Below are 25,389 nucleotides of genomic sequence, written 5' to 3'. Positions count from 1 at the left end.
GTCTGAACCAGGCAGCTCTGATCCCTGATGTTAGAGCTTGTCTCTCAGTGAAGACATCCTTCCATGAGGCTAGCCAGCTCCTGGGTGGAGTCTTGCTGGAAGGCTCTTGTCATGAGCATATTCAAGAACTGTTCCCTGGAGCAGCGTATTTGACGTTCTGGTACAACTATAGGGTTTGGCTTTTGTCGTTGCTGTGGCTGTCTGTCTTTCCTGTTCGTACCTTTTTAGCTCCCAAGGGATTTTGGATGTTTTGTTGTTTCTGTTATTGGGCTAATCAGCATGACATAACTTGACACCATTAAAAAGTTCGCCATTTGAGTCCTGCTGCCATTGGTGCGTGGTCCTGGGTTCTGGTTGAGACACACAGATGTAGGGTATACAACTGACCAGGACTGAGTTCAGGGAGGTCGTGGGCTCCTGGTGCCCTGGTAGCTTTATCTCCCAAACTACCTGATGACAGGTGGCAAAGCCATTTCCTAAGCATTGATCACTGAAACATGTGAGGCAGGGTGCTGCAACCCAGTTCCACAGCTGGACTGATCGCTCCGGCTCTCCTGGTGCTGGGGTGGGAGCATCTTCTACCAGACAGTGCCCAGTCTAACAGCTGCTACCATAAGAGAAAGCAGGCGATGACTGCTGGCTGAATAAAGGGTGATTCAAGCCAGCCCATACATTCTTCAGTTTGTGCCAAAACTTTTCATTGTCTTCCTCCTTTATTCCTAGCCATGTCCCTGCTTTTAATTAATTGTATGTATAGCAAAGCGATCTTTGTCAAGAACAAGGAGCTGACTTTTCCAGTATTGATTTCTGGGCTGTCTGATTCACTTAGACTTTATGTCCTAGAAAGACTCCCAGAGCTGAAGACCTAGCGTTTGTTCTCTTTCAGCTGCATTGCAAAGGCAAGCTAGTTTCCCCTTCAGAGAATCTGAGGCTAACAGGGGTGGCACTGCTTTGCCTTGTCCCCTGGCACAACTCTTTGGTGTCTGAAGGACAGTGCTCATTGGCTGGGGTAATTCTCAGAGCGAGTGGCTGGTGATCATTTCACAGGTCGTGAGAGGTACACGCAGCTGGTGTTTTTGCAGATCTCTACTGTTCCTCAAGGCTGGGCCCCACAGCCACAGAAAGGCTTGCAGGAATAGGGAAAGGTTCAGTTAAACTCAGTATGAGCACCTGCTGCGTACCAGTCTCCAGAGTCATCACATAGGCTAAGAAGAATGGCATTGCCTGTGCTCCACTCAGTGTTCAGTGGCTGGTTCTGTTAGGTCCAGTAGCATCCAGTTTAGATGCATTTAATGTGTCCAGTGTTCATTCAGACTACTCTGCATGCTACCCTATGACCCTCGGCAAGTTCCTTAGCCTCTCCCGTGCTCATCTAGAGCGGCAGGAGTGCATCCTGGGATAGCGTGAGGAGTGATGTACACAGCAAGTCTGCACTCAGGCCAGGACGGTGTGGAACTATTACGGTCTGTATTGTGCTTGTTTTCATTTATTTATGGTGCTAGTGACCGAACATGCTAAGCAGGCACACTAGCCCAGAGCTACACCCAGCCCCGTCGTTGCTGTCCCCTGGCTTTCAGTGTGAACGGGAGGGCCTAGGTGCACAAGCTTCACCCAAGCAAGTGTAAGGCCCAGGCAGAAGCAGGTGAGATAATCACATTAGTCCAATGAGAAGGCTGAGGGAAGGGACAGATTGGATGGTTTTACTGTGTCATAGAAGGAAAACTAAACACCTATATTTCACTTGGTAACTTTGACTGCTTGTGTGAACATGTGATCACATAGAATACCATTGACCCCTTAAGTGTCAAGGTGACAAGGTTGTATTTAGTTGGGATCTTTGAGTTCTGCTACATGGTAGCAGCCCTGTGCAGTATAGGGTACCCTCTTGGCATTCCCTCTAGGCAGAGCTGCTGTTGTAGAAAGGGTGGCCTGCACTGCAGAAGGCCTGCAAAGCTGGAGTGCCAGCTCTGATGTGGATGCCCACTCAGTGCCGGAGTGACGAGCAGGCCTGTCCAGGCAGCTGCCGGCTCCTCCTGCCCCTTCACCAGCCCACTCCTGCTTCTCCTCCCAGGTGGTCACCCAGCACCACTGCCGAGCAGTGAAGTTAACAAATGTTTTAATTTCACTGCTCAGTAGTTCTGCAAAGGGAGAGACAGCAGAGAGGATAATGAGAAGCCCTTCAGAAGCCACCGATGGTGGGAACTCCATTCCCCTCAACTCAGATGATAATGCCAGACACAGTGGATGCCCTGAGAGAATTTGAACTATTCAGAGAGCCGTAGGTGAACAAAGGAAACAGCCTGGCCTGGGATACAGTAAGACTGGGTGACATCAGTAAGAAAGGGAGGGAGGAGGAAAGGAAAATAGAGGAAGCAGAGTGTTAGGCATGAAGAGCGACTGTGAGCTAGCTACCTCTTCTTATGGGAGGTTCACTGTAACATTCAGCAGCCTGGAAATAGCGAGCACCTATTCCCACAGGTTCTGCAGGTCAGGAGTCAGGGTGGCACCTAGCTGGTCTTTGACTTGAATCTCACAAAGCTACAGCTGAGTGTCAGCTAGCACAGTATCTTCTATGTTCTCCCCAGGACCTTAGCAGGTTCCAGAAGGTGTGCTTTCATAGGACACTCTGCTGCAATTGGACCCGTTCCTTCTTCCCAGGGACCTCTTCCTAGGGCAGTTCAAATACGGTGGCTTGCATCTCCCAGAGCAAGGTAGAGAAGGACAGCAGGTGCACAGAGCAAGGCCGTGCTTACACTTACACTGTCACGTAGATGCACACCCGTGCTCAGGGGCCACACAGGCTCAGGGGCCTAGTAACCCACCTCCCAAGGGCTTACCCTATTGCTTATGCCGTAGTCTCTTCTTGAGAAGTAAGTCATGCGGTTCAGCCTAAGGGTGCAGAACCTGGATGCAGAAGTCATGGGAACTATTTCTCATGCTCTTGATCCCAAGGTTCCTACCGCTATCAGTGAAGGGTATTCTAAAAAGATGGTAGACAAACTAACAAAACGGATGAGAAGTTGAATTAATTTGGCCAAAGGGTGTTTAAGCATTCACCTGATGTCTTTATTTCTTGGTCATTGTTTTTAAAGTAGAAGAACTGTTACCTAAGGTTAATGGAAATCATTTACTATAGTAAGATCTTTATGTAGTTTTTTTTTTTTTTTTTTTAACGCGTATGCACCTACACATGTGCAGTGTGTGTCCTGATGCCTGCAGGAGCCAGGAGAGGGCATCAGGCTCCCCTTGAACCAGAGTTACAGGTGGTTGTGAGTGTCCCAACGTGGATGCTGGAGACTGAGCTCTGGCAAGTGCTGTGAGCCACGAAAGGATAGAGTACTGAGCTAAGTTCTCTCCAAGCTTACTTTTGGAGATGAATAGAAACCATAAGAAATCCTCATGTATTTAAGAAGTATACATGCAACTGTATTATGGAATTATGTTTTGGTGACCTCATGCTTTTCAAAATAAATTTTTGCTAAAATAGAAATATTAACTCTGCCTTCTGGTTAACTCTTCTCTCTTCCATTTACACCAGAGATGTTCTATCAGACCAAAGAGAGGCATGTTGGTTTTGTTGGTGTTGCCACTGGGGTTGCTGATATTTTACTGTGATCTGAAATATTCAAGGTTTTTCTTGTGGCCCTGAGACCTGGAGCTGAGGCATATCTCACAGACTTATGTGGTTCTGGTCACAAGAGAGAACTGGAGATTGGAACCTCTTTTCAGGATTGTTTGGGGGAGGAAACAAGAGTTGACAGGAGGCTGGGGCAGCCAGGCTGTATGACAGTTCCCTGTCTCCTCAAAACAATATTTAGGCCAGTCTTACATCCTGCTCTGGTTTTAGGGTTGGGAGAGGGCTGAAAGTGTCTGGCCGCAAACACGGGTTTCTAACCATGGTGCTTGGTCATTGTTACTGGTGCCAGGGAGCTGTGATACCAAGGCTGATGGGTGCCAAGTGTTATTGAAGGGTCAGGGGGGCACAAGCTGAGGGGCAAGGCGGGCTGTGTGTGAGTGTTGGTTCCAGAAGAAACTTGGACACTTTCCTTTCTGAAATAGAAGCAGCGTTACAGTGGGGTAATTAATATGAGAATCATGTTCTCTGACAGCTGGCACCTATAAGCCAACACATTGTTAGCCTTATTACAGAGTATAGCTAAATGTAATAAGGCCCATGTCTTTCTAAATAGTCTATCATTCAGAATGTAAATGACTTAAAGTGTTCTTTTTTTTTCCTAACTCGTGGATTTTAATTGCATTCTCAAATAGTAAAATGACAGTTCATTCCATTTGAAATTCAGATATCCTTGCCTGAGAAATACCCAGTGTCATAAAGATTCAGAAAGGTATAATTAGGCGAGAAGTGCATTGCATTTGTTAAAAATATCCTGTACACCTACTATGTGCCAGGCTGTGCTTCTTGGTGAGGCTGTAGAGCCCTAGAAGCGAGATTGCTGCCTTCTAAAAGTGTCAGTGTAGAAAGCAGTAATGAATCAGTCACAGCATGTGTGTCCAGTGCAGAGGAGGAGGAGGGCTGTGGGACCCTAGGGGAGGCTGGAGGATGGGTGTGGTCCCCAGAGGTGGAGCTGGTTCAGTTGCTCTGTCTATAAGCTGGTCCCATGGGTAAAGGCTGATGGAGAGGTGTGAGGGTCAAGATGTCAGAGCCCTCACGCCACACAGGAGTTCTTGGAGGCAATTAATCTGTGTGTGTGTGCTTGGTTCACAGACCATAATGGAATGTCTCACGAGCGAAGGAGGCAGTTCAGCGTTCCAGAGAATTCTGGACAAAGTGCACAAGGGGAGCCTGGATGTGCAGGTGGCTCTGTCTCTGGTGAGACTATACCAGGAGTCTACACCTGCAGAGAAAGTGTCTCAGATTCAGCCAGAAGGTAGGAGGGCATTCTGGCCACCTAGGTGACCCAGCTTAGAGCTCCAGCCAGTAATGCGTATCGTTGGTGGCTTTCGCATAGGTCTTTTGCCATCCCGGAAGCTGCATGTTAAATATGCACAGGCGCCATGTGAGGCTCCACTTCTGCCCCAGTTATCTAGGCTGGTACCTCAACAAGCTGAGGCGACAGTCGTTGTCTTCTTGCCTTTCAAAAAGCTGCACGTCCAAAGCAGGGCCTCAAGTGACTGGTTCGCAGCCAGCACTTAAAGGCTGAAGTTGCTCTCGTTCAGGTTAGGTACAAAGCAGTGGCCTTGCCTACCAGACGTTAACCTCTGGCTGGCTTCGAAGCTTTGTATTTCCACAGATAAATGAAACATTTTTCCTTTCCTAGGGTTTAAACAGAATAATAAAGTATTTTCCTCTCCAAGAGTGATTCTGCATTCAGGTGCACAGGAGCACTTTACTATTCCGTTAGATCTCTCTCGACAGACCACGCTGTCATTTTCTTCAAATTGACTAGCTTCTCTTGTGTGTCTCTAATTCTTTCTCCCCCAGGGAGCTCAGGAGAGGGAAAGACCTTGTCTGTTCTGTTACTGGAACACAAAGAGGACCTGATCCAGTGTGTAACACAGCTCAGACCTATTGTGGAGTTCCTGGAAACAGCCAAGGAGGAATTCCTGCCAGATTCCGAAAAAAGGGTAATTGTGTCAAGCCTCTGCCCTCTTCTGAACTGCTGCAGAGCTTTCTTTAGTGCCTCTGCAGCACGAGGCACTTTTTGCCTTATGATATTTTGATATCTCCTGCATAGTAATCACCTTGGCTGCTCTGAGGTTCCTGACCCATGCTCCATTCATTTCCTGCCACAACTTAGACCATGCACTTTGCAACACAGGGCACCTGGGCAGATGGGTGGACAGATGATCCACTGTGGCTGGGATTCTGACTTTACTAGAAGCAACTGTAGCAAGAGTTGAATGTTAAAGCACATTTGTAATTATGATGCTTTCCTTGTTTACAGAAATGGTACATGGTTAATATAGAGATAAAGAGGAAAATAAGCAAAATTATATATATTTTGGGGTGGGGGGAAGAACCTTGCTAGGGACTTCCCTCTGTCCTTGGCATCCTGAGATGGAAGCAGTGACTAACCATGGCCCTTCTTTGCTACCCTGTCCCTTTCTCTACGGTGTGGCCTGGGGAGCGCCGCTCTGGTCCCACAGCATCCCACACCTCACTTACTCCTTACTCTTGGGCATTTGTTGCCAATATTTTGGTGTTAGGAGATGATGTTGCTGAGGACATCCTTGCAGGCAGAGCTCTGCAGACTCCTCAATATTATTTCCTTAGGGTAAATTTTAAATGGAGTTTTAAAATAGAGCTTAAAAGTTTTTGTAGGCATTGTCACATTGCCCTTCAGGAAGGTCACACCAGTTTATTCTCCCAACAGCTAGCTACTAAAACCCTCACAAAACTGCTGGCATGAGTTCTCAGGGCAACTAGATAACTGTGTTTGGTGGTATTATCGATTTCAACTTTGTGCTAAAAATATGTCTGTCTAGAAGAAAGGATAGGGAGAGAGAACTTTAGTGGCATTGCTTCTTAAACTCCAGAGTATCTTAGATGCCCAAGAGAGATGTTTCAGAACCATTGGTTGTTAGCACTGGGTTCATAGTGAGCTGGGTCCATTTGTCTGAGTCATCTTAGGTTGAAAATCCAGGCAGACAGACAGATAGGGCAGCTTCTAATCTCAAAATTGAATTTTAGAAATCATGATGTATTCAAGTTCTGTAAGCTTCGTAGACAGTGCTACTGTGATGGGGAGTGAGCTGGTGTTCCCTCCCAAGGTTTCAGATCAGAGATAATCTTAGGCACTCGTTTTTAGTAAGTCGCTCCCTGCACTAGATTCCCCGTTGATAGATTTCATTGATTATTCTTCCCAGACCTTCGCTGATGAGCCAGGCTGAAAGTGGACTTTGCGGTTTAAAGCAGCATTTAGGCAGAGCCAGCCCCAGCTCTGTGCTCTGCTGCAGGATAGACCACGCTGTCATTTTCCCCTGTCACTTTCAGTTTTCTTGACAAAACAGCTACAGCAGAACTTAAATTAGTTGCAAATCACAGGAACACTTTTTAAGCTGGGGTCATAGAAGCCATAGCTGCTGCTCCTGGGAGATGCAGATCCAACCCACTATAGAAGAGACTATTGAGTGCATGGCCACAGCCTCCTGTCACCATGGGGAACGAGCACCAGGCCTATCAGAACTTGTTTTATCAAATTATGCTTCTTTGCGCTTTATCTGTAAAAGCCTTGACTTCTTTCTGTAAAAACCGAGAAACAACAATTTCTTACTTCAGGACATAAGCTTAGCAGTTGCTATAGCTGCCTTTTGGCTTGCTGCTTAACAGTCTGCTGAGCAATGTACTAAAGGCTTCCAGTGTCCTGAAGTTTGCTTCTCGGGACCTTACTGAGGCTGAGGCTCTGCTGGGCCTTCTGGCCTGAGCACATTGAGAGCATCCTCACCACTGTGCAGATGGCAGGTGGCCGATAGCAGCACACTGTCGCTTCTGAAGGCACACATGTGTCCTTAACGGTCATGCTGGTCTCTGTAAGCAGCAGCCTCCTCTCACAGAATCCTCAGAAGGACAGTGAAGGAGTTGGTTTGCTTATCTTCATTTGCAAGTGGAGAAAACAAGCTTTTTTTTTTTTTTTTTTTTTTTTTGGTTTTTCGAGACAGGGTTTCTCTATATAGCCCTGGCTGTCCTGGAACTCACTTTGTAGACCAGGCTGGCCTTGAACTCAGAATCCACCTGCCTCTGCCTCCCAAGTGCTGGGATCAAAGGCGTGTACCACCACTGCCCTGCGAAAACAAGCTTTTAAGATGTGTTTAACTTGCCCAAAGTCATCCAGCCCAGCAAGGCACAAAAAGCAGCGCTGAGTTCCCAGCTGGGTCATCTGGCCTTCCAGGCCATCCCTGTGCTGCTTCACTGGGCATCAGAAGGCTGCTTAAGAGTGAAGGGGTGGTGTTGTGGTCACTACACGTTTTAAATACAAGCTTTTAAATTTTAAATTATGGTTCATTTAGTCAGTATCTATCATAGACATTAGACATTATCCAAGGAAAAACGACTGGTTTTAAAGCTCAATTCATTCTTTTAGAACATAGCTAATTTGATAATGGCAGCTGCTGGCATGACAGATCTGCTTAACTGTCTCCTGAGAGCAGGAGTTTCCCAGAGGAAGGCTCACAGATCAGTCACTGGTTGCTGTGGATAAATACATTGAAATAGTCTCTTAATTTCCTGGTTCCGTAAGAGCCATGCTATGCATATTGCATCATGGTCCATTAAGAAATAGTTCTCAAGGCCAGCCTGGTCTACAGAGTGTGTTCCATGACAGCCAGGGCTACACAGAGAAATCCTGTCTCAAAAAAAAAGAAAGAAAGAAAGAAAGAAAGAAAGAAAGAAAGAAAGAAAGAAAGGAAGAAAGGAAGAAAGAAAGGAAGAAAGGAAGGAAGGAAAAAGAAAAAAAAGAAATAGTTCTATTGGGCTGGAGAGGTAGCTCAGCAGTTGAGAGTGCTGGCTACTCTTCAAGGGGACCTGGGTTCTACTCCTAGCACCCACATGGCAGCTCACTGCTGTCTGTAACCACAGTTCCAGGTGATCCTACACCCTCACACAGACACACATGCAGGCAAAACACCAATGCATATAAAATTAATGTAAATACAGTTTTTTTTAAAGAAAGAAATAGTTGTATGGCAGTATGAAAGTATCTGTGACGGTTTTTTTGTTGTTGTTGTTCAACACTTTTACGAGAGCCTTGTGGCCTTTTTGCTCAGAAAATCCATTGACAAACCAAGAATGAGCAAGGGAAGTGGGAGCCCCAGGCACATATAGCATCACTGGGGCTGACAGGCTAAGATCTGGCTACAGTGGGAGACCCCATCTCAAGATACAAAGTAAAAATTGATAGAACAGGACACCCAATGTCTTTGCATGAACAGTGCATGCACACATGCATGCACACACACACACATGCATGCACACACACACACACACACACACACACAGAGCACAGGAGTATGAGTATGTGTACACGCAAAGAATTTAGCAAAAACCAACCAACCAACCAAACAAACAAACAAACAAACACCACACAAAGCTGAGGGGCACACACTGTAATTTTAGTACTCAGTAGGCTGATGCAGGAGGATTTCCCTGTGCTTGAGGCCAACCTGGGCTGCAAAGTGAGGACCAGGACAGCCAAGGCTGCACAGTAAAACCGGTCTGCACAAACAAAAGGAAAGATTTTATAGGACAAATAATTTGAAAGAACAGCTTATTCTTACCTTTTTAAGTTTTTAAGTATTCAAATAAAGTAGAAGTAAATAAACAGAATTGACTTTGGAACAGAGATAGAAAAGTGTTTTAATAGTGTTAAGTGCTGTCTTGGGGTCTTACTGCTGTGAACAGACACCATGACCAAGGCAACTCTTTTTATAAGGACAACATTTAATTGGGGCTGGCTTAGAGGTTCAGAGGTTTCATTATCATCAAGGTGGGAGCATGGCAGCATCCAAGCAGGCATGGTGCAGGAAGAGCTGAGAGTTCTACATCTTCATCTGAAGGCTGCTAGTGGAATACTGGCTTCCAGGCAGCTAGAGTGAGGGTCTTAAAGCCCATACCCACAGTGGCACACCTTCTCCAACAAGGCCACATCTTCTAATAGTGCCACTCCCTGGGCTGAGCATACACAAACCATAACAAGTGCGTGCCCATTTCTTAGTCTTAAGCAGACAGAATCCAAAGAGCTGGTCAGGTATGCATTACTTACTGGATCACAGCAGCCAGATCTGAGGTGCTTTCAGCTAGGTAGCACTTGAGAGGCCGAAGCAAGAGAATTGCCTTGAGTTCAGAGCCAGCCTGGGCTATATAACAAGTACTAGGCCAGTCCTGTTTCTAAAATGGTTTTCAAACAGTGCAAGCCGTTGGCAACGGACTACATATAGGCTTGCCACTGGGGAAGAGTTTCTTGGAGCTATTTCTTTGGAGAGTAAGGTTTTAAAACAGAAAAGAGAAGGGACTATGACAAGTAGCAGTACTAGGGACCTGCGCAGCAAAAGTCATACAGGTAGCACAGCTGCTTGGTAAGAAAGAGCAGCAAAGCTGAACCTCATGACATGATCTCCGTCACGCAGGCTTTCACCCTGGTCCTCATCGCAGCACATGGCATGCGCGCGCGGGGAGATTTTCGTATTTGTACAACTTGGGGATATTAGGTTATGGGAATTTTCTTATGAATCATTTATGCCTTCTCTCAGGAGTACTGCTTCTGAGTCTCCTCAAAGTCCCGAGCAGACCCCGCCTCCCGCTTCTAGGGAAACAGCCTTCTCTGGCCTACGTAAAGGTCTTCCTTACACCTTGGAGGTTGTGACTCCCATGAAAACTCCAGAGATCTCCTTATGAAGCTCTGGCTTCAAGATACTCTTAGAACATCTGCCCCTGTACTTACTCAGGAACAAGATACTCAGAACAAAGTAAACTTAAAAAGGTCAGCAAGGTTTGGTGGGCTAGAGGGGTTGTCAGCAGATCAGACCAGCAGCCTCTTCCTACTGTATGCTCAGGCGATTATGTGGCATATAAGCACATGGTATACCTCTCCAGGGAAAGATACAGCAACAAAGTTAGATTGGCTGGAGTTATCTCTGCCGTACCTAGGGGCGTATACTGATGGACAAAGAATGCCGTGGAAAAATAATAAAAGAATGAGGTGTTAGGGCCTCCCTCAGAATAGTGAGCTCATAGAAGGTCACTGTGGTGTCCTGTGGCCGAGGAACAAAAGATTAGACATATAAACAAACTCTACAGATATAATACAAATATTGTATTATACCAGAAATTAAATCATAACTGTAGCAGCTTTGGCCTGGGGATTTTTCTTGAGCCTAATGACAGTTGGCACTCTGACCACTAAGAGTTAATAACAGACACTCTGGACATGGCAATCTGCCTAGGCTGGCTTGGAGATTTTCTTTCTGTCTAGTGCCCTTGAAACTACAAGAGCTGTCAGCCTGAGAGCGGGCTGTCATTTACCATATATATTTGCTTTGGCAAAATATGCCTCTAGATTCTTCGAAGTTGGGTTATGGGGTTGATGAGGGAAAATGATTTGTAAAAGATAACTCTGTTCTGCCATGGTTTAATCAATGATGATAAACTTAGGACCCCAGACATACAAGAGGAAGTTAAACATGTGTCTGGGGACAAAAATGATCTGATCTATATCCCTTGGAGCAACGTGAATCTATCCCTGCCTACTGTGTTCTGTATAAACAAAGAAACCACCTGACTGCCAGTCAGTCACGGCTGCAAGAGTCTCCTGTGCCTGACTCAGTTCTTCTTCCCTCACTCCTTCCCTTCTTCCCTCCTCTCTGGAACTGGGTCGACTGCTAGGGCAGCCGTGGTTACACTCCCCCCCCCCCCCCCCCCCCCACACACACACACACAAGAGCAAGAGACTGACTTGGGAGGGTTTGGAGGTGGGNCCCCCCCCCCCCCCCCGCCACCACACACACACACACCCTGGCAAGAGACTGACTTGGGAGGGTTTGGAGGTGGGCATCCTATACCGCTCTCTAGCTGGCTTTTCCGGCCGTGTGTCAGATTCATTGTGAATTGCAGTAACTGGTGTCTGCTTGATTGCACGCCCCTGCAGGTGATTCAGAGCTGCTGTGAGGGCAGAACACCCAAGGAGACGATAGAGAATTTGTTGCACAGAGTGACTGAAGAGAAGACCCTGCCTGCCAAAAGTCTGGTAAAACTCCTCCAGGCTGTGAGGACAGCGTTCCCAAACCTGGACCACCTGCTGGACAATTTGCAGAAAGGAGCAGGATCAGCCGGCGCCACAGGTACTAAGCTAATTGTTCACTCTCTGGACAGGAGTTGCCTGTACAGAAAATCACAGCTTAAAGCTGCCTTCTGGCCCCATGCCGGGAAGATGAGACACACGTTAAGAAATGGCATTACGAAGCAAGCTCACTGTCGCGGATCAGTTGGAATATGAGGACTCTTCTCCATTAAGCTCCCTCCTAGGGTCTCTGTGGTTTAGATTTATTAATGAGCCCTCCTCCTGCAGGCCTGGCCAGAGTCTCCTGTGAGACGGAATGGACAGAGGAGCCCCGGCCGGTGTGCATTCCAGCAGACCGAGTGGATGGATGTGAGTTCAAATCCTGATTGTCCCCTTCCCAGCTGTGCTCTACGGTCCCCAGGTTCCCCCACCCCCACCCGTGGTGTCCCTTAGCTCAAGGGAGTGATCCTATTTCAGTTCTTAGCCCAGCTGGAACTTCTTTGCCCTTTTCCCAGAGTATATATGATCAAGATAGCTTTCAGAAAAAAAAATGGATTTGTGGGAAACAGGGGAGCATTTCCCTAGCTTATCATAATACTTATACACCCAGTGGGGCAGCTCCCACAATGGAGAAGAAAATAGGCTCTTGTCTTACTCCCCAAGTCAAGGCCATAGATTGCCTTATCTTTTAGTTGTGTGGTTGCTCCATTTAACAGTATCAAAACATTCTCTTGTATTTCTAAAAACTCCAGTGTCCTTTGAAGGCTGTGTACTTTTTTATCATAAAGCTGTGCATGGCGTGTTACATGTGCCCTGACCTGGACTGATGTATAACGGGAAGACTGGAGGCCACCGTGCCATCCATGTCTGTCTGACATTAAGCACACAGCTTCACTTTATGAACCCCACTGTCCCCGGAATGAGTGTAAGAATTGCCACATTTATTTTTGTGGCCATTGTGAGATAACATCTGTTAGACATTTAATGAAGTGCCTGGCACATAGTAGGCCATCAGCAGATATTAGTTGCTGCCTTTACAGTCAGTCCCATTATCAGGCTCCACAGTGTCAGTGTCCTTTGCCTTCAGGATTTTTTTAGGCTTAGTTTCCAGAAGTGAATTTACTGGGTCAAAGAAGAAAGTAAAAACGTAACTACATGTAAAGTAAGGGACACGCAGATTGCTGCACTTTCTTTACCTTAAAGGAAGTGGGACTTGAGAAAGTAGCTGAACAGACTGCACTCAGCTTCCCGGGCACTGCCTAGACTGGGGATGCTGGTGTTTGGGATCACCACATAGATCCTTTATAAACCAGGGCATTGTGAAGAACACAATCTGTACACCAGAGCCGCTTACAAATGCAGCGTCCTCATTACCCACCTGCTGGGCAGTCACTGCCTTCTCCCAGCCACTAGCCTGTTTGTATGACCCTGAAGCTCTGGTGAGTCTGTGTAGACCAGAGGAGATCTGAACCCTGTGTGTGCAGCCCCAGGCTGGCCATAGGACTGTGCTCTGCAGTAGAAGCAGCTCATTGCTGTTGTTCCCTCTCACTTGTCTGTGACTCTTGTCTTCTTAGAAGCTCTCGGCTGCCTTTGGTGCATCATGCATTATTGTTCCGATGCTGTCCTTACAGCCTCCCCTAACCCTGATGCTTACGGAGCTGAGCTGTTGAGAAAGTACCATGAGAACCTGTCTGAGATTCTCATAGACAACCAGGTGCTGCTGAAGGTGATCTCACGGATGAAAAGCTTAGCCCCTGGAGACAGAGAGGTGAGCAGCAGGGAGGGGCTAGGAGGCGAGGTACGACTATGTATGTATCCACATGCATTTCCATTTTCTATAAATACATATACACAGCTATGTTGGGAAATGCCAAGAAGGAGAACTGGAAGGTGACTCCTTTTCTAAGGGAAAGTGCCAAATAGAATAGATGCGGTTTCTGATGTTAACATTTTGTTTAGTTTGTAGAGTGAACAGCTTGCAGGAGTCAGTCCTCTCTTACCGGGTGACTTATAGGGATCAAACTGAGGTCATTAGACTTGGTGGCCAGCGCCGCTGCTACCTCAGCCATCTCACTGGCCTAAATAGTCGCCATTTCTGTAGTCATAAAGAACGGCACTCATGAGAAAGAATGAAGAACTTTGTTACACATACGAAATCTGTCTGTGTCCATGTTTGATAGCACATGCCTGTGATCCCATCACTAAGGAGACTAAGGGAAGAGGATTATAAGGTCAGTGCCAGCCTGAGATGTACAGGGAAATCCTGCCTAAAAACCAAACCATACACAATACACACACACACATACACACACACACACACACCATTCAGCTAAAATTCCTTTGTGTGAATATATGTTAAAAGCCACACCAAGAGCATGATGTATGTTAAACAAGCTGCCTCCTACTCTGCTGTTTCCCTGACTCCATACCCAACTCCTGACACACAAAGCCCATTTGAGTTGAAAAGCCCTCTGCTCCCAGAACACAGGCTCACCTGTCTTGCCAGCCACGCAGGATCAGTCTTTTACACCTATGTTTGTGCTGCACCTTGAAGGTCATGCAGACCCTCGTGAAACAGGACTCTGGCTCAGGTGGCTTCAGTTCCCTGATGTTAGCAGCTCTGGAAAGGCAGACTCTCTCAGCAACGGCCATTTGGCAACTACTGCTAGCAGTTCAAGAGCCTGAGACCTGCCCACTGAACCTGCTCTTGGAGGAAGTAGGAAAGGAGGCTGGCGCTGGGGCTTTCTTCCGGGTAGGTGAGTTGTCTTCCCTTTGCCTTGCTGTTGTTGACCCCTAGGAAGTAAGAAGACTCGCTTATGGTTGCCACCCATGTCCCTCCCCTCAGGAACCACAGCAAATAAGTTGCTGTGTTCTCCTTCACAGTGGGTTGACCGTAGGTGACCAAGGCACTATGCATTTGAGGAAGGCAGGAAGAAAAGATTGTGAGTGTGTTCAGAAATGTGGCATTCGAAGAGCTAGACAGTGAATCCTGACTCAGACATGGCGCAGCACCCACGTGCATGGGAGCATCAGGAGGTCATGCATGCAGAGGCTTATGGGTCAGAGGAAAAGCAAGTGAGCAGTTGTGGTCAGGGATGTGAGTGCGACCATCTGTCACTATGTGTTACTGTGCTCTGGCTACAGTGCTGGCAGCCATTCTCACACCTAGCCCAAGTGAAGAGGCAGATGGGCTGTGTTTGTGAAGAGTAGAGTGGAGAGGCAAAGGAGAAGACAATGCCCCTGGTTTGACTGAGTGTCTAGTTTCCCTTCCTTTCAGTGACTGCCCCAGAGAGCACAGTATTGGAAGCCATCCTGAGGCACAGCAAACTGCTCCGGGAAGCCATCCAGCAGACAGCGGGGTGTGAGCGCCTTTCTTCAGAGGAAGAACACCTGGCAGAGATCGTGCAAGAGGTGGGGAGCGAGGACAGGTGGAGGTTTGTGGGGCATGGAGTTGTGTAGAACTTTGCAGGGTAGATGCCTGGCACCGTCTTCCTTCTCTGCAGCATGCCTACTGCATCACTAGCCCTTCAACACCTTTGCCCTTTAGCTTTCCAGCCCTAAGTGGCAGGTGATGTCATCTCCTTTACAGAAGCTCGGACTTGCACGGTTGTGTTTCTCATGGTGAGTAAGCGGTAACCCAGTGTCCAACCCCAGAGGGCACATCTTAGAATGGCTGGGACAACTGAAATGGTGACTGTGTCTACTGTACTCTCCCAAGCAGCTAGTCTCAGATGCAGGAAGTTGGTCTTAATGTGTGCTTTCTTCTACTTCTTGGAAGAGCCAAGATAAACATAGATAGAACAAAGCTTTGCCCATATGGGGCAGCAAATAGTGCCAGCTCATTTTCTGCGAGGCATCTCATACTGACCAGCATCCCAGAAAAATCTTCATGGGGGCTGAGGAAGACTAAGAGATGTCTAAACCCTGTCATGTACATCTGGAACAGAGAAAGATAATGAACATGAAATTAAACTATAGATGTACCTGGGGTGTCCTTTTGATCTGCATAGACAGAGGGCAGGTTTCTAACCATCCCCACCGGTGACAGCCCCTCCTCAGTCTGGCTCTCAGACGGGAAGAAGGCAGCACATGCTCCCACAGAGCTCCAGAGGCAAGGCTCATCTGCCCGCCTCTCTCCAGAGTGCCACACACTTCAGAGCTGGGGCCTCTGCAGTTGATCGTTTTAGCCTCACTAATTAGTCCCCTGCCTGCCTGCAGGGACATCAGGTTTATTTAGATAGACTTGAAACGAGCGAAAGTAAAATGTCTTCCACAGTGAAAGTTCCATGTGGCCATCTGTGATGGTCTTGCTTTATTTTCTCAGTGTGTGCTGACTCTCTGCCCACAGTTCCAGCATTCTGAAAGAGGACAGCTTTGAAATCATTTTCCTGGCCTCTTTAAAGCCCCTATTTGAACCTGCTTTAAAACGCCGAGTTTCTTTATGAAAGAAAATGATGTTTAAAAGGGTACATCTAAGTGTCTAAAAATATGAAGCCACTCTTCATGCAGAATTACTTCTAGACATGGAGACAATTATATATTATGAAAAATTATCTTGATCTCTACAGAAGCAGCTGCTGCCAAATGCCGTAGCCCACCCATCACCATCCCCCTCCTGTGGTGACTTCTAGAATCCCCTCCCCCTCCCCCCAGGCTTCCTGTGCTCACTCCTGGGATCTTACAGCCCCTCTTCCCGGGCTCACTTCTAGAACCCTATAGCGTCTACCCCGACTCCCAGCCTTACTGTGCTCACATCTAGAAAGGCTCTTTGGGAGGTGCCTGGTGCTGAGCCACAGTTCTTACAGGAAACATGGTGCCTGCGTTTGTTCTCTGCACAACTTGGTATGTGCGTCCCTCATTTGCATTTTGCTTATTTTCTTATCCTCTGAAAAACAGGGTTCTCTACGTGTCTCAGAGAGAAATACAAACCACCTAAAGATGGTGCTGTGTCGTCTAGAATTCAGTGTTTCTGCCCTGATGTTGAAGATCACGGAGACAAGCTGATGTTAACGAAGCTTGGTGTCTGGTTTTCATTTAGATGCTGAGCATATCCTCCGAGACAGTGAGCCCTGAAGCCTCCCTGAGAGCGGTGCTGAGCAAAGCCATGGAGAAATCTGTCTCGGCCTCTGTGGTCTGTCACCTCCTCTGCAGTATCCACAAGTCTTTCCCTGGCCTGCAGCCCCTCATGCAGGAGTTGGCACATGTTGGTAAGGAGCAGGGTTTGAGGGCCTGCTAAACCCTGGGGCACTTTCTATATTGAAGAGAAGAAACAGTTGGTGTAAGAGGATGTCGTGCTTCAAGATTATTTGTTCCTTTTGTGTGCTCTTGGTACCTAACAGCCAGGAGTGCAGGTGTGACATAGCGTTACTTGTGTTTAGTGGGAAGTAAAGATGACAGCTATATGACTTCTGAGTTTCCTGAGGACCTAGTTAATCTCCAGTCTCCTCTAAGAGTGAGTTAGAGAAGTTGCAAAGCATGATAGAAGCCGAGCCCTGGAGCCGTGCGTCTTCTCCTGTGCAGGTTTCCTTACCAAGGAAAGCGGAGAGGAGAGGTGGAAGGTGACTGATGGTCTTCACCCTGGAGCCAAGGACAAAGCGGAGGAAGCAGCCAAGGCAACCAGAGAAGACTGCCAGGCCAATGAACAAAAGGAGCAGGGAGAGCCTGGACCCGTGCCAGAGCAACAGGAGAAAGACACTTCTGCCTCCCCAGACTCTGCCAAGAAGAGCTTCGTCTGCAAAGCCTGTGACAAGAGCTTCCATTTCTACTGCCGTCTGAAGGTGCACATGAAGCGCTGCCGGGTGGCCAAGAGCAGGCAGGTGCAGAGCGAGGAGGGCAGCGAGACCAAGGGCTCGGAGAAGGGGCTGGAGAAGCAGCAGCCGGACGCCCGAGGCACAGGTGGGGAGCCCGATGCCCCCAAGAAGAAGAAGAAGCGGCTGCCAGTGACATGTGACCTCTGCGGAAGAGAGTTTGCCCACGCCTCAGGTATGTCAGAAGGCAGCCATGGCTGCAAATGCTGTCGCTTGGGTTCTGGCATGGCAGTGTGAGCACCCTGAGTGCGAATGTCTTCAGCACTAGGACAGCTTCATAGAGGCATGATGGTATCCTGAGAAGAACACAGGTGCTGGATTGGCCCCCAGAACTTTGCTCTCCCAACTGTTAGGGAGGTTCCTCACCACACCTTTCTGTACTGTTAGGAAGTCTGAAGATAGAAGAACTACATGCCTAGCACCACACCCACACACTGGCAATTACAATAATTGTAGCCAGATGTTCAACATCTGGCTTGTGGGTACCCACATCCCATTTACTTACTGATAAACTTACTGATATGGAAACCCCAGGGCATTACATCAGAACCATTTTTTGCCTTGCCCCAGATGTCAGGTAAACCTAATGAAACTTAAAAAGTGAGTTTTGTTTCCTCATTTGCGAGTGGAGAGCCCTTTAAGAGAGGAGTGATGGGGAAGATAGGCTAAAAATCTCTGAGCCAGATTCAACCAGGAGTGAAGCTAAGATGACTGGAAATCCAGAAGTATAATGGCATGTGAGTGTCATGGCAGGATGCTGAGGCTGGGGTAGCCTGGTCTCCTGTGGCTGAAGCATGAGCCTGGTGAGGGCAGCTTGTTTGAGCATCCTCCAGCCAGGTTCCTCACGCTGGCTGACTGCAGTGTCTCTTCTGGGTGTGGTACCCTTGCCTAGGCATGCAGTACCACAAGCTGACCGAGCACTTCGACGAGAAACCTTTCTCCTGTGAGGAATGCGGGGCGAAGTTTGCAGCCAACTCTACCCTCAAGAACCACCTGCGCCTGCACACCGGGGACCGCCCGTTCATGTGCAAGCATTGCCTCATGACCTTCACGCAGGCCTCCGCCCTGGCTTACCACACCAAGAAGAAGCACTCAGAAGGTGAGGGACACCCTTCCTTCTCCTGCAGAGTGCCCCTGGTGGAGCGGAGGCAGGCACACTGGGTAGGAGGTAAAGCAGAGGTAACCATGTTTGCGCAGGTATAGAAAGCTTTCACTGAGGGTTCCCAGAGGGCTGGCTGGAGCAGCGTTAGGGCCTTATGGACAGAGTTATAGACAACAGGGAATTTTTTTTGCTTAGGATAGAAGCAGGAGAAAGACCTGACGGAGTACTTCTGTGAGTAGGCCGTGCCGAGTGCCAGCTGACTAGCCTGGATCCTTCCGCCCCTGTAACTGCTGGCCTGAGGGATGGGGTGGGCGTGGGGCGGGACAGAGACTGCTGAGATTGCTGTCAGTGTATCCCAGGGAGGCATCCCAGGACGGTAAAGGAGAGCACGGTGGGGACCAGTGTAGTGACATTGGATAAGAGCTCGGAGCTCCTGGGTGCAAGTAGCTGTGCCTCCCACCGCCTTATCTGGATGGTCTTGTTGTCTCTCTGGCTCAGCACTGCCCTTTACTTTAATGCAAAATCTTGGCAAGCCATGTTCCTGCTCAACACACTGGCTTTTCATCATCAGTGGGCAGTGTGAGTCCTGCAGCCTGCAAGGCCAACCGTGCTCAGGCCCTTACTGCACTCTGGGCTGCTCTCTTCACCCCTGTTCACTCATGCTCTTCTGCATGCGTTGGGCCCTTATCAGCCTCAGGCTCTTCCTTCAGGGCTTCTGTTCCCTTTCTTGGGCTTCTCCCTTCAGATGGCTCTACCCCTCTTCCCTGCTCCAGGCTCACCTTCTTGTGACGGCTCTTTGGCCTCCTTAGTGGAAACTGCTGTCACTTGTTTCTTTACTTTCTCCACATGCATACCATGTGCCAGGCATCTGCACCATAGTCCAGTTAGTGTCCTGGTTAGAGCGCAGGCTCTGGGAAGATGGAGCTACTCGTCTCTTAGGGAACTTGAAACAGTGATTGGCAACAGAAGGCCCTCAAGAAACACTTGCTCGCCAAGCAGTGGTGGCGCACGCCTTTAATCTTAGCCCTTGGAAAGCTGAGGCGGGCGGATCTCCAAGTTTGAGGCCAGCCTGGTCTACCAAGCGAGTTCCAGGACAGCCAGGGCTATACAGAGAAACCCTGTCTCAAAATCCTAAAGAAGAGAAGAGAAGAGAAGAGAAGAGAAGAGAAGAGAAGAGAAGAGAAGAGAAGAGAAGAGAAGAGAAGAGAAGAGAAAAGAAAAGAGAAAAGACAAGACAAACAGACGTACTGAGTGGGTCTCCTGAGTGCTGTTGTAGACAAATGATTGGCACTTACATTTCAGTGGCAAGATGGACAGCAGACATGTGACAGAATGGAGAGAGGGTCATTGTGTGGTGGAGACTAATACATGGGAGCAGTGGGGAAGAACAGAGTGGGGTGTGCTGGTCTCACCATCAGGGATGCCCTCAGAGACATGCGCAATCCAGAGGGACAGCCCCTTAGTGCAAGTGAGCTTTGGACCACAGAGAGCTGGCGGCAGAATCACGAGGTCGGCATTAGGAGGCAGTGTTCAGTCGCGCTGTCAAAGGCGAGGGCTTGCTGGGTTTTCATAGAAGCCAAGGAAAGAACTTTGGTTTTCTCTTCTTAAAATAACACATGTTATCACCACCGGGGAGTTAGAACTTATTTTTAAAAGGGTCCTAAAAGCTAAGGGTTTCATCAGAGATGGAGTCATCAGAGTTTGGGACTCTAGGAGAGACCTGGTTCTTGACCTGTGCGGCTTCTAGGCACTGCCTTGACTCTGGGCCACATCACTCCAGCCTCTGCACCTACTGGACTCTGTCCTCCCTCATAGCTGGGATTCCTTTAGGATATCTTCCCTGGGTAGGCTAGCACAGTCTGTCACCACAAGACATTTGACTCAGCCACAGCAGTGACTTATAAGGGGCCAGTAACAGGTTCTTGCTACAAGCCACCATAGAGTAGGTAACAGTGATAGTGGCTAGGATTCACACTGTGTGTATGTGTTTGCACGCATGTATGTGTATGTACAAAATCTTACTTCAGAGCCTAGCCAGTGAAAAGATGAGAACGAAGCTGCCTGCTCCAGCCGCATGGGACCTAGCTTTGGGCTTGCTAGTCCTGAGCCCCTTCTGCACAAAGGCAGCTTCCTGGCCTGGGAGAAAGGAGCTGGGGGCCTGGTGGCAGATACTGGTTCTCCTGGCTGGCTTATCCCGTTTTCTAACTTTGCCCTAGAGCACAGTGACCACTGCAGTGGGTCACTGGAAGGCTTTGTCCCTCCGGATCTCTAGCTCATCCTTGTAGCACTGGGAAGCCACACTAGATATCTGGTTGTTATCTGCTTTGTTCTGTTGCGAGACAGGGTCTCCCGTAGCCTAGGTTGTTTTGCAAGGAGAACAAACTCTGCTTTGCAAGATCTAAGTCACATTTCTGGACAGAAGGACCTTTCTGTTGCTGGAAGGGGGAGAGGGGGTGTCTTCCTCTGTGGACGCCTGATAAACAGACAGGCTCTCTTGGAGGCCGGAGCTTTGTTCCCATCCAGTTGTGCTCACCCGCACTGTGATGGGGCTGTGTTTGTGAGGTATGTGCGTTTGATGAGCTACCTCAGACTTACCCCACACTGCCTGAGGTAATGTCACCTGCCAGTGACATTTCTCTGCTGTGTGCTTTCTAGTTGGCTCTGTTTGCAGGAGTGCCCATGAGTTTGGTACGTGCTCTCACTCACTCCTGTGCGTTTGCAGGGAAAATGTACGCGTGCCAGTACTGTGACGCCGTGTTCGCCCAGTCGATCGAGCTATCCCGGCATGTGAGGACCCACACCGGGGACAAGCCGTATGTTTGTAGGGACTGTGGAAAGGGCTTCCGGCAAGCCAACGGCCTCTCCATCCACCTGCACACCTTCCACAGTACGTACTACAACAACTGCCACAGGCCACACTTGGCACTGAGGAGACCTATGCCAGTCACAGCAGAGCTATCACTGCGCCAGAGCAGGGTCCCATTTGGGGCCCTCTCCTCCCAATTCTGTAACGCTCACAGTCCTTTGGTCCCTTAACAAGAATCCCTTCTGAGCATATTGCTGTGCTTCCTGCTTCTCTGTCCAGCCAGTCTCCTGTCTCTTTAGCTCGCCTTACAGTGTTTGGCTGGCAGAAGCAAATTATGTTAGAGGGAGAGAATGTCTTCGCTGTCATGCTCACAGGACACTGGGACAATTCCACCAAGCCCTCCAGCTTCCATTTTCTACCCTCCCCATCTCCACATTCATCCTGTTTTCATCCCTGCTGTTGCTAAAGAAGCAAGCCTGGCTGTCGTGAGTTAAATGTTCATTGTGCTGGGCCGTGTCGGCACCACACTCCTGCCTGGCATTTCTCTTCTAAGTGCCACTTGGTTTCACTGAGTTATTTGGGGTGGCCCAGCTGCCTGCCTTTCTCACGGAGCCAATAGAGACACTCACACCGTGAAACACTATTGGTGGCTGGCACCTGACGGTCTCTTCATCCTCCCTTGCTGTAGCCATATACTCTGAAGTAGCACAGGAGAGTCAGCACAGCACGGCAGGTGGGCTAAGAGCTCCTGTTCTGAGAGTCCTGTGAATTTTGATCTTCCCACAATCTTATCCTTGAGACCGTACTTAAAATGAATGTCTTTGTCCTGCTAAGTCTCCTCTGCCCCCTTTCAAACTAAAATAAATAGTAATACCACCACCTTGGCTTGTTGGAAAAGTTAAATGAAATTCTCTTAATCAGTATTCTATTGCTATAAAGAGACACCATGACCACAGCAACTCTTAAAAGGAAAACATTAACTTGAGAATGGCGTACAGTTTCAAAGGTTTAGTCCATTATCATCATGGCAGGGAGTATGGCAGCACGCAGGCAGACATGGGGCTGGAGAATACATGAGAGTTCTATATCCAGATCCTCAGGCAGAGAGAGACGCTGAGCTTGGCTTGAGCATTCGAAACCTCCCACACCCCTCAGTGACACACTTTCTCCAATAAGGCCACGCCCACTTCAACAAGACCACACCCCGCCCCTGTTCAGGCATCCTCACTCCCTATTGACCAAGAATCCAAATATATGAGCCTAGGGGACCATCCTAGTCACACCGCTTCAGAAATAGCATGAAGAAAGAACTAAATTCCTTGCCTGACACAGAACTGCTCAGTAAATGCCAGGGATTGGTGTCGCTGGTGATGAGCACAGCCCCGTTGGGTCCCAGATGTCACCCTCAGAGGGTATGTTTCTTGCATACTAGGTGCCTTGCTCCCATCCCCCTGCCTCTACTTTCTTTCTCATGCCAGTTTCTAGCTGTGGGCACAGTGTTACAGTGTATGCTCATGTCTACAGCTCTTGTCAGTCACCCAGCAAAGACCTTACCAGAGCTCCTGTGTGTTCAGCCTATGGGAGGACTCCTGGGTTATGTCTTCAAGGAGTTAGCACGACTGTCTTGAACTCCTGTTACCGTGGCCCTCCGGATGAGTGGCTCTGACACGGTGCCAATGTCTGATGTCTTCTCAACCTCAGGAAATGATGACATTTTACTTTAGTCTTCTTTCCCCAGCAGCAGGACTATCAGAAAAGGGGACACTTACTCTAAGGACTTAGTCTCTCACACCCTAGAGTGCACCATTCACGCGAGCCCAGCTTCAGGCCCCACGTTCACCTGACCACAGCTTTGCCAGTAGAAACTGTATTAAAGTGTCTTAAAAGACTGTGAACCTGGGATTTCCAGGGAAACTAGCCAGTGCTTCTGGAGGCTGCTGCCAGGCAGGGCTCCTAAGGAAACAGGGTTACTATCCACACAGGCTTATGCTTTGGACCCTTCTTATGGGCAAATGACTTTATTGTCAAAAAATTTTGGCTTTAAGTTGCTTTTAAGAAAGAGACTGGTGTTTTCTGTCATCCAGATGGCAGAGGTGTCCATCAGTAGTAGTACTTGTTTCTGAGGTCCCACTGAGGAATTGGCGTGTCCACAGGAGAATAGGTGAGACCTCTTCCCAGGAATTCCAATGAGATCCTTGGACATGATGTTGGCAGCTCTCTAAACCTTGGGTTTTTTTTTATGTTTTTTTTTTCTCATTAAAGTAGGACTTACACTAGAGCCTCCTCCGCCGGGCTGTGAGGGAGGCAGCACACATACAGTTCCTGAACACACCTGCCCAATATTCACAAGGAGTCTGTGCCAAGGCTTTACTGTTGGGTCTCAAGTGGGTACCAAGGAAATGTCCTCCTGCTGCCGCTGGCAGGAGACATGGTGACAATCCACAGCGGATGTTTGGAAGGTCTGCAGGGAAATGCAAGACCCAGACATGTCACTGCAGACAGGAGGAACAAGCATAATACTGGTAACATAGAGTGCAGTTTGACACGTAAGACAGGAAGCGAGGGGTGGAGGTGAGCAGTCTGATGCTGTGTAGATGCTGAGTCCAGAGGCTCAGAGGAGCCCTGCCTTCTTGGGCATAGGCCAAGACTGTTGTCGCATTGACTTGGGGTCCTTGGACTCTGGCCCACAAGAGGTCTGAACAGCCTTCCGTCTCAATGTGTGTGAGGTGGGGCGTGTCACTGACTGCTGCTGTCTGTTGTCTCCCTCTGTCCCGCCCCCGCGCCCTGCCTGGAAGCAGACATAGAAGATCCTTATGACTGCAAGAAATGCAGGATGAGCTTCTCCACACTGCAGGACCACCGGAAGCACATCCACGAGGTGCACGCCAAGGAGTACCACCCCTGCCCCACATGCGGGAAGATCTTCAGTGCCCCTTCCATGCTGGAGCGGCACATGGTGACCCATGTGGGAGGGAAGCCCTTCAGCTGTGGGATCTGTAACAAGGCCTACCAGGTGAGGCTGGCTGTCGGGACCTCGGCCCCCATCCCTTCCCTGCCTTTCTCCCCATTGGCTTTCGTTGCCCGCATGTTGTCCAAGCTCGTCTCCAGCATGTGACAGATAATTTGACTCTGAGAAAGTATGGGCTGAGGGGTTACTTAGTGAATACACACTTAGCATCCATGAGGCCCTGGTTACATCGCCAGCAGACGGGAAGTGTTGATTGGCCGAAGGTTCCAACATCATTGTGCTGTGAGGGTTGGTTTTCTCCTTCAAGGCTCACACTCTATGGACAGCTGACTCCAGGCGTGAAGAGCACAGGGGTCGGGGGTGTTGAAAGCGCACCCAGGGTGGCTGTGCTCAGTACGGTCACTTCTTGCTGTGTCTCTCAGGGAAGGGCATGGGTTTTTTACTTTGGAAACCACTGTGTAGTTAAAGTGAACTATACTTGTTAGAAACCGGTCCCAGAGAGCGCCATTCCTTACTCATGACTGAGGTGTAGGCAGAGCAACCACTCATTTAGAAACGGGGGGCTAGCTCTGAGCCAGGCCTCATGCTGTGGTGGCAGTGAGACTGCGTGTGATCTCTAGGAGACAGAGGACTTGTACAGAGATGCTTCCAGTACACTTCTAGAGCTGGGCTAGAGAGGGATGCAGCTTCAGGCTCTACAGGGTCACTTCCCACACCCCAGGCTCAGCAGCACTGAGATTCAGCCTACTGAGCAGAACACACATGCTCCAGTCAGGCCAGGCTTTGGTCCTTTTAGGCTTTTAGTCTGCATTTTCCTACTGTGGCCCTGGGCAAGTCCCTTAACTGCCTCACCAGGAAGATCTTTACATCGCCTCCTAGGCTTGTGTGAGTGAAGGAAGGGTCTGCTGAGCCCTGCTTGCAGTGACTGCCCACTCACTCCAGCCTCCAGCTCATCATGATTCTAGATCCAGGAG

General features: G+C 48.8%; 1 protein-coding gene across 2 annotated transcripts in view; it reads left to right on the top strand.

Annotated features, from left to right (window-relative positions):
• Zbtb40 (zinc finger and BTB domain containing 40) overlaps positions 1-25,389 on the top strand; it is a 69,997-nt gene that overhangs the window by 36,702 nt on the left and 7,906 nt on the right. The window contains exons 4-15 of one of the 2 annotated variants that reach the window (XM_029476383.1): positions 4,727-4,889; positions 5,444-5,586; positions 11,601-11,793; positions 12,021-12,101; positions 13,364-13,500; positions 14,287-14,488; positions 15,010-15,143; positions 16,771-16,939; positions 17,253-17,714; positions 18,432-18,638; positions 21,364-21,528; positions 24,246-24,460. In XM_029476383.1, the coding sequence (XP_029332243.1) occupies positions 4,727-4,889; positions 5,444-5,586; positions 11,601-11,793; positions 12,021-12,101; positions 13,364-13,500; positions 14,287-14,488; positions 15,010-15,143; positions 16,771-16,939; positions 17,253-17,714; positions 18,432-18,638; positions 21,364-21,528; positions 24,246-24,460 (2,271 nt within the window). Of the gene's footprint in view, positions 1-4,726; positions 4,890-5,443; positions 5,587-11,600; positions 11,794-12,020; positions 12,102-13,363; positions 13,501-14,286; positions 14,489-15,009; positions 15,144-16,770; positions 16,940-17,252; positions 17,715-18,431; positions 18,639-21,363; positions 21,529-24,242; positions 24,461-25,389 lie in introns of both variants that reach the window. The other variant, XM_029476382.1, reaches the window with a different exon arrangement.

Source organism: Mus caroli, chromosome 4 (genome assembly GCF_900094665.2).
Source record: "Mus caroli chromosome 4, CAROLI_EIJ_v1.1, whole genome shotgun sequence".
Lineage (NCBI taxonomy): Eukaryota > Metazoa > Chordata > Mammalia > Rodentia > Muridae > Mus > Mus caroli.
The sequence above is the reverse complement of the archived record's forward strand: the minus strand, read 5'-3'. Positions and strand labels throughout refer to the sequence as shown.